The sequence below is a fragment of the Danio rerio genome, chromosome 13, assembly GCF_049306965.1.
Source record: "Danio rerio strain Tuebingen ecotype United States chromosome 13, GRCz12tu, whole genome shotgun sequence".
Classification (NCBI taxonomy): Eukaryota; Metazoa; Chordata; class Actinopteri; order Cypriniformes; family Danionidae; genus Danio; species Danio rerio.
Genome location: NC_133188.1, coordinates 41,964,968 through 41,975,000, shown reverse-complemented (window position 1 = coordinate 41,975,000; position 10,033 = coordinate 41,964,968). Strand labels below are relative to the sequence as shown.

General features: G+C 35.4%; 1 protein-coding gene across 18 annotated transcripts in view; it reads right to left on the bottom strand.

Annotated features, from left to right (window-relative positions):
- Positions 1–10,033, bottom strand: part of adgrb3 (adhesion G protein-coupled receptor B3) — a 319,420-nt gene that overhangs the window by 118,814 nt on the left and 190,573 nt on the right. For all 18 annotated transcript variants that reach the window (XM_068213097.2, XM_068213098.2, XM_073920225.1 and 15 more), the window contains one exon: positions 3,552–3,620. In XM_068213097.2, the coding sequence (XP_068069198.1) occupies positions 3,552–3,620 (69 nt within the window). The remainder of the gene's footprint in view (positions 1–3,551; positions 3,621–10,033) is intronic.

Below are 10,033 nucleotides of genomic sequence, written 5' to 3'. Positions count from 1 at the left end.
GAGAGGTATGTAGAGGGCAGCAGGCAGATCAGACACAGGGAAAGTGCAACAGGTGAATCAGACATTACATACAGGGAGAGGTATGTAGAGGGCAGCAGGCAGATTAGACACAGGGAAAGGGCAACAGGGAGATCAGACAGACTATAGATGGGGAGAGGCATGCAAAGGGCAGCAGGTGGATCAGACAGACTATAGACAAGATAGAGATGTAGAGGGCAGCAGGTGGATCAGAGAGACTGCAGACTGAGGAAATGCAGAGGAAACATGGGCACATGGCAGCAGGCAGATCAGCCAGACTGCGGGTGTAGATTGGGATGTGGAGGGCATACAGGCAGATCAGCCCGACTCAGGGACAGCAGAGAGCATCCCTCGCCATGGCAACAGTGCTTGGCTGCTGAAGTGTGCAGGGAGACAGCAGTGCTGGAAATGGCTGAGGCTGACGGCCATTAGATGAGCCAGCACTGCTGCTGCACTGAGTGCCATGCAAATGCAGTAAATTGTGCTGTCAGATGTATTTTCCACTGTCATATATACTTTCTGCTTGTGTTCTCTTCTGCTATGGATTTAAGCTATGAGTCATAAGTAAATATCCCACTACTATAAGCTCACAGATATGAAAATAACACTATTGCACCAAAATACTTTGACAGGCAATTTTCTACAGAAACAGAAAGGCAATTGCTTGTGTTTTTCCTTTCTTTCTTTTGTTTGTGATGGTTTAAGTTTGCTGTTTATTCTTCCTCTGTAGTGTTTGGATATAGACAACGCATACACCACTACTTTATGGAAACAATGGATATGAAATAGCAAACATAAGGCAACCTATTTCAAGAAAAAGGCCATTTCCATTACCGACAGTAATAAAATTATATATATATATATATATATATATATATATATATATATATATATATATATATATATATATATACATATATACATATATATATATATATATATATATATATATATATATATATATATATATATATATATATATATACACACAGTATATATAAACTTGAAACCAGAATTATTACCCCCCTGAATTATTAGCACCCCTGTTTATTCCCCCCCCCCCCCCCCCCAATTTCTGTTTAAAGGAGAAAAGATTTTTTTCAGCACATTTCTAAAGATAATAGTTTTAATAACAAATTTTTAATAACTGATTTCTTTTATGAAAGTAAATAATATTTGCCATGATGACAGTAAATAATATTTGACTAGATATTTTTCAAGACACTTCTATACAGCTTAAAGTGACATTTAAAAGCTTAACTAGGTTAATGGTTAGGGTAATCATTCTGAAAACATATCATGAGGAAAAAAAACATATATATATATATATATATATATATATATATATATATATATATATATATATATATATATATATATATATATATATATACATACATACACACACACACACACACACACACACACACACACACACACACACACACACACATACAACAGTTCTGTCTGGTTCTTGAATCTGATTGGCTGATAGTCGTGCAATATTTCACCAGTAACATCACACAAAGGCCTCTTCACCCTTCACCTCTGTGCATTACTCTGCCCACATACAGGCAGCAAAAAACAGAGAGAGACGCTACAGTTTGACAAATATTACTGTTGTTGGACAACAAAATGTACTTTTGAGGCTTTTTTAGTCGAGAATGTAGTTGTTTAGATTGCAACTACGCAGTTTATTTGTAAGAATAGTGCCTATTTTTAAAATATATACAATTTCTGAGAGAGCTCGGCAGCTACGGTTGACATTTTCTATCCACAAGATGGCGACAAAACCGCATAATAAGTCCTTGCACTTGGAAGATATAATAGTCTGATTTCTAACTATAGCAGATCAAATCAACATTAAACTGGTAAGCACACCTGCCAACACTTCTGTTTTGTCATGGGAGTATCCCGTATTTCAGACTAGTCTCGTAGCAGTGCGTTATGGCTGTATATTAGCACTGGTAAGACAGTTTTTAATTTATTAAAAAACATTTTAATGTCAAAACTATTAGCCCCTTTACGCCATAAATGTTTTCTAATAATCTACAGAACAAACCATCGTTATACAATAACTTGTCTAAGTACCCTAACCTGCCAAGTTTACCTAATTAGTTAAGCCTTTAAATGTCACTTTAAGCTGTATAGAAGTGTCTCGAAAAAGATCTAGTAAAATATTAATTACTGTCATCATGGCAAAGATAAAATATTTCAGCTATTAGAAATGGGTTTTTAAAACTATTATGTTTATAAATGTGTTGAAAAAAAATCTTCTCTCAGTTAAACAGAAAATGGGGAAAAATCAGGGGGGATAATAATTCTTATTTTAACTGTATATAAAATTTACATTAACTCTTCTTCTGGATTATCTTCTTTTATGGAGTATGATATGGAGGACACAACTAAATTTATTCCAGTCCAATCAACTAGCAGATAATGAAATTAATCCATGTAGGATCTTTCATTTCAACTTGTGAATTATTGGGTGGCAGTTCATGCATCTTCTCTTAAGCACTTCTTTTACAAAAAAAAAAAAGTCCCCTCCCTCCCTAAAAAAGCACAGACCCCCGTCAGATGTAAACTCCAGCCTGACAATCACAGCCCAGGCAAGTCGACTCTAAAAAAGACAAGACAGGCAGACAAGATAAAATCCTGGGTGATCTTTAAACGTCAGGCCTTTCTAAGGTCAATCATTTGACAGAGCTGGTGACAAGCGTCTCAGATGTCCTTTAATGATTTGAGGAGCTTGAAGATTCAATCTGTGACAAAGCAGGAAAGAAACGTGAACAGAAAATGGAAGTCCGTCTTCTCCGGGGGATCATTTGAACCACGTTGAAACACCTTCAGCAAATTCAGGTACCAGCTACGTGATCTGATCTATCTGAAAAGTGTAAACTTCACTAATTCGCTTGACACAGAGCACCGATTTGCTCAAGAACACGTGTTTTACTACTCTCAGGCTACGGGTGAAAACATTAAGACGAAGGAGCTCCAAAGCAGCTTATGTTTGACAGACAGTAACATTACCACTGTCTGCTTTAGAGGCATTACAAGTTCAGGCTTTAAGAAAAGAAAGAAAGAAACACTCGGTTTGGTCCAATGCAATAATAATGCAGCTGTAGATTTCCAAATCTTTCAGACTGCTTTTACACTGTCTCTCAGAGGCTGAAAGGAGACAATGCCGTCACAGCTGACAGAAAGCATGAAAGCTGGACATTTGCTGCTGCCACCAAGTGGATGCAGTGGATATTGCAGATGTCCTTGCTCCAATCAACACAGCAGGGAGGTCGGTATTTGGCAGAGAAGGTTTGATTTGACGCAGCTCTGCCTGTGGAGAAAGGCACCTCTTTGACCTGACAATTACCTAAAGCATCTGCACCGGTGATGGCAATCGATTCGCTGAGGGCTCATCACACAATATACAGCCGCACGGTGACACACAACACCAGATACTCTCCACAATGTGACTACAATAAAGCAATCTCGACCCCAAAGCCTCAAAAACACTCGCTTGAAACGTTCAGGCCCACCTGTTGTGCGTCTTCCCACTTTTCTCTGTTCTCCTCTTCTAGAAGATTGCTGATGATCTGAAAAAAGTTCTGTGGAGAAAAGAAATTGCTGTTAGTAAACGGCTGCTGTCACAGTAACAGATTGGTAAGATTATTTTTGAGATATACTGAATACAAAAGTGCTCTCATTCAGTCAATATGCTTTTGAAAGTACATGATATAATTTGAAACGTCAGTGTGAATCTGTTTACTTGTGAAATGTAGCACTTATCGTAGTAAAACAGGATGTTAAACTTCATTTTTATGTCATGTTTTATGTTTTACTTTAAATAACTATTTATTTAAATTATTGTAATTAATTTTACAAACACAATGCTATAGACCAGGGGTGTCCAAACTCGGTCCTGGAGGGCCGATGTTCTGCATAGTTTAGCTCCAACTTCTTCCAACACGCCTGCCTAGAAGTTTTAAGTATACCTAGAAGGAGCTTGATTAGCTGGTTCAGGTGTGTTTAATTGGGGTATGAACTGAAATATGCAGGGCACCGGCCCTCCACGACTGAGTTTGGACACCCCTGCTATTCACCTTATTCTTCGCCGACGAGTGGGCGCAGCCATTTGAATCTTTTTGGCTCGAGACTTTCGGTCTCATTCACTTCCATTCATTTTTAGACATTAAAAACTGCTCGTTTCGCTGTTTGATGTTGCAAACTGATATTTCCTTGTTGTATTATTCTACTTGGTCTGTATAGTCATGCAAACATTTGTTTGCAGAGCAAGTAGTTTGACCGTTTTTTGTCGTTTAGTATTCCTAGTCACTTCTCCCATAGGCGACTGAATCGGAAGTTCTAAGACAATCGCGGAAACAGGCGCACTTCCGCATTTTAGAATATGGTCAATAGACACTATTAAAATAAAGGTACGAGAGCTGTCACTGGGGTGGTACCTTTTCAAAAGGGACACATTTGTACTTAAAACGTCTATATTAGTACCTTAAAGTTCTATATTAGTACCTAAAATTTTCAAGAAGTACAGTTTATGAGCCCCATAATTCAGATATATATTAGTATATTTGACCAGATGAATAAAGGGACTAAGCCGAAGAAAAATTGAGTTAGAAAAGTTCATTCATTTGTTCATTTTCACTCAGCTTAGTCCCTTTATTCATCAGGGGTTGCCACAGTGGAATGAACCACCAACTTATCCAGCACATGTTTTACACAGCCGATGTCCTTCCAGCTCCAACCTAGTACTGAGAAACAGCCATACACACTTATTCACAGTCTTTGGACTGTGTACTTTAGTTTTTTACATTTTTGTATTATACATATTTATGTATTTATATATGCATAATAAATATAAACAGCACAAACACATATTTTGTAAATACAACTTTTAGTTTGGATTCAGTACAATTCATTTTGATTAATGGTCTGACAGCAATAAATGCATTTGCTAAGTATTTGTCTCTCATCCAGTTTAAAATGCACCCAAATATATTATGAAAGGCAAATATATATAATTTAAAAATGAATAAAATATGAAGAAATCGAAATTGCACTATAACCATGGCTGACATCATGATATGCTTTATAAGACATCATGAATAAATGGATTTAATCAGAATCCCTTATTACATTTTGGCCAATTCAAAGTGTGTATGTCACTATACCCAGCTAATACAGAATAATAATAATATGCATGTTAAGGACTATATACTACTGTACAGCAGAAGCATAATGTTTAATAAATTTGCATTTGAATGAAAACTGTACCCTAAATATTTACATTATGATGTATAAAATGTATTCATAAAAATAGCATGGTTTCTTAATCCCCTTGTCTGTGTAGCTTATATACAAGCATTAAATTTGTTTAATAATGAAAAAGCTGACTAGGTTACAACATATGCACATTTTGCATTTACTCATTCAGTAGATGTGCATATTTTTGAACAAAAGAAGTGATTCACTGCTGAAGCAATAGTTTATCAGTCAGAATAGCAAATAATATTATAAGCTTGAATTAAATGTTTTACATCTCAAAAAACTCACTGAATTAGAGTTTCAGTTGCAAACAGTGTGAATAAAATACCTTGTCAACTCTATATGTCACGTAACATGCTATTTACCTCAAGAAAGCCATTCAATATCTTAAACTTGTCAGTTAGCATGAAAATAACAACAATATTCTCTTTTTCCTACACCTGTGATGCTTTGGGGTGATTATGAGATTAACTTTTGTTAAATTGCTAACAATTAAAAGAAAAAAAAATAAATAAATAAATAAATATATATATATATATATATATATATATATATAAAAAAATCAAATAAATAAATAAATAAATAAATAAATAAATAAATGGAGACAAATGAGGATTTATTATTCACCTCACAATTCAATCATCAAATACTAAAAGGGAACTTATAAGAAATAACAAATTACTTTTAGTAGACCATGAATAACCCCAAAAACTCAAAATAAGTCCACAGCAATTTTACAGATATGCTGGGTAATACAGTATTGTGGAGACTATAAAGAGAAGAAAAATGTGGAGGAACAAACACAGTGAACTTTATTTATTTATTTATTTATTTATTTATTTATTTAGTTAGTTAGTCAGTTAGTTAGTTAGTTAGTTAGTATACTTATTATTTATTATTATTTTTTACATCTTTCGTTGCTCTAAGAAGGAGGCTAAAGACCATGACCTCTAGCGTCTGTCACTAGAGCACCTTTTGAGGCTAGAGGAGTAAGGTTACCTGCACAGCGCTTCGCTAGCTGACCTCTGCTGTTGTTGTTGTTGTTGTTGTTGTTGTTGTTGTTGTTGTTGTTGTTATTATTATTATTATTATTATTATTATTATTATTATTATTATTATTATTATTATTATTATTATTATTGTGTAACAGGTCCTTCTGCTGCTAGCTGGCTTTCGTTACACTCAACCCCCTAAACCTCATTCCCATCCCGGACGAGCCCCCACGTGTAATCCACCTGTCCTACTACACCCAAGAATAAAAGTATGCATGTTAAGGACTATATACTACTGTACAGCAGAAGCATAATGTTTAATAAATTTGTATTTTAATGAAAACTGTACCCTAAATATTTAGTTACATTATGATGCATAAAATGTATTCATAAAAATAGCATGGTTTCTTAATCCTCTTGTCTTTGTAGCTTATATACAAGCATTAAATTTGTTTAATAATGAAAAAGCTGACTAGGTTACAACATTTAGTAGATGTGCATATTTTTGAAACCTGGTCTGAGCTAGGATCAAACTGGTGATTCTTTGCATGGGAGTTGGTTGCTCTAAGAAGGAGGCTAAAGACCATGACCTCTAGGGTCTGTCGCTAAAGCACCTTTTGAGGTTAGTGGAGTGAGGCTTACCTGCATAACACTTTGTAGCTGGCCTCAGTTACACTTACCTCCTAAACCTAACCCCTATCCCGGACGAGCCCCCATGTGTAACCCACCGGTCCACTACACCTAACCCATGGTGGGCTGGGATTGAACTGGGACTGAGCTAGATTGCCAATCCTTTGGATGGAATTCGGTGCACTTAAAAGGAAGCTAAAGACCAGGGCCTCTAATGTAACTAGAGCACCTTTTGAGGTCAGAGGAGTGAGGTTTACCTGCATAGAACTTTGCTAGCTGGCCTCTGTTGATGTTGTTGTTGTTGTTGTCATTATTATTATTATTATTATTATTATTATTATTATTATTAGTGCCTTTAAAAAAATCTTTGTGAGGACCAACATCAAAATTTACATTGAATTTTTGAAGATGATTTAGTAATATTCATATTAAGAACACATACACACACACACACACACACACACACACACACACACACACACACACACACACACACACACACACACACACACACACAAAAAACTACACAAAGCAACAATGAATAATAATCACCCCCCTCCCTGAATTTTAAAAGTAAACAAACAAACTGCCTTAAGAACTTAAATGATGATCGCAGGGTTGATTTTCAGGGAGATGATGGGATATGTCCAGCAGCCTCGGCTTTAAAACCCGCCTGGGATTTCCTGCTGCATCCAATTCAGGGATTGGTTGATCTTTTCTAAGCACTCGAATGTGCACAGAATGAAAAGGGAAGCGTATATAGAGAGTGTCAGTGGAGATTGAAGACGCTTGGGAGAGCAGTCTACTCTACCACTGGAAAGACTGCTGATGTTTGCTGCGGTGACTTGGCTGAATGAGATATTCAGCTGGACATGTGCCTGTCTTTCTTTTTTTATGTGTGTGTGTGTGTGTGTGTGTGTGTGTGTGTGTTTGTTGCTCTGCCTCTGTGCCATGAAAGACAGAAGAGAGGCAGTGTCTTGGCTCCAGCATGCTTGTTTTTCTACTTGAATGCTTATGCTCCCTCTGGTGGTAATGCGTCCACTTAAACACAGCATTAATACATTCCAAAACACACACAAAACCACCCTAGCACACATACACATGCGTGGGGAGAAGGGGCCGCTTCGGTTCACTCCAGGGCTCAGATAAAAACCTCCCACACCAATCCAAACACACAAACATACACACGCAAAATCACATTATGTAAAAATACCCAGATTCCCACAAACAGGTCATGAGAAATGGGTTTATTTCAGAAGCAGGAAGGTTATGACAGGGTTTCGAGATAGAATGAGATAGACTTAGTGACTATCTCTTATCAGCAGCTGGCGCACAGTGTCACAATCCCATAAGCTCTCTGTGAGGGGCAAGAGCGAGCCAGATATTTATCAGTCACGGTCCCGAGTAGTGACATTGCCATTTTTGAAGGTGTTGTGTTTTGCTAACTTAATGCCATTTTGCTAACTTAACCATTTTGCTAACTTCAACCAAATGCCTACAGTGTGGGGAAGTCTGTCAACTCTCATCTAAATGACATTTATCTAAATGTTTCATACACTTGCTACTGTCTTTGTTTATCTTAAAGACACTTCCATGTAAATGTGCATGACCAGCACAGGATAAAAATAAATAAATAAATAAATAAATAAAATAAAATCAGCAGGTTGGAGAAAACAAATTTTTTTGTTGTTGTTGTTTTTCAGTGATTTATTAAACAAACTCTACATCTGTCCAAGGGTATAGAATTAGTATGGACAGGGGGGACGTGTCCCCACCAATATCCACTGATTATTAAAATGTCCCCACCAATAATTTAATCGCCTCCAAATTAAAATATTGCTTTGTCGAAATTTTCCAGTCAGGCTTAGTGTGCAAGTAAGTGAAACATGGGCATAAGCAGCTACATTTCAAAGAAAAGTGTCAGTCATTGAAGTCAAGTTTGCTACAAGTCCACCATAATGGATGTGCAATTAATAAAAAAAAATGTTTTGATTTTGGCCTCCACAACAATTATGAAAAAACAACAATCAAGATAAAATAATTATTGTGTGACATGCATCCTCATTTTCAGAAGTCTGCATTAATTCCTTTTCAAAGTTAAATCATGTACATTTTCTTTTGCACAAGACGTGCTTGATTTTATGTTGTTTGTATTACTAATTGTATTTGATTATTTATTTATTAAAGTTTTTTTAAAGAGTGAAATAAGACGTGCTGTTCTGTTTGCACGCTCAGAGAAGGAAAACAACGTGGACATGTAAATCCATCTTTTAGCTTAAAGTGCAGAAATGACAATATTGTTCTTGCAAAAATGTGTTCAGATGCGGTGTTAAGTGATTATGCACAAATAAGCCCCCAGTAAACGGAAGTCTTTATTAAACGACATTTTTTCAGACATTCCTTTAACTTTACATTTTAAATGTGAAGTTACATCTAAATTTTACAGTTGGGGGTAGATATCAAGCAAATCTACGCCCTTGCATCCGTCTTTAAATAAGTACAACTACAACAATAATAATAGTAATAATAATAATAATAATAATAATAATAATAATATTAATACTACTACTACTACTACTACTACTACTACTACTACTAATAATAATAATAATAATAATATTAATAATAATAATAATAATGCTATAATTACATTTCACTAAATCAGTCTGGCGTACAGTACTTCTCTGAAATATTTAAATAGAAATTTGCTTGTACAAAACTAAAATATTAAAGTCTACAGTACTATTAACATAGACAAAAACTGAATATTGAATTCAACCATTGTTATTTACTTCTATATACAAAATAAACACTCAAAAAAAGAAGAGAGCAAACATGTAAATTGCACATACGTGAAGTTTGCCCTACATTGATGTCTAAAAAACTATTTATGAAATGTATTTTGTAATTTGTTGTGGCTTCAAAAGTGGCTTTAATTTTTTTGTGACAAATATGTGTTGTTACACCCCATAAATGAAGTAGGATCTTATTATAAGTTTAATTGTTTCACCTGCATAACGATTTTCAAGTGTTGGGTAAAGTTATTGCTTAAATAAGTTGTATTTTTTAACTAATATCTTACATCTTATTACAATCTGAGTACCAAACCAGTTTAC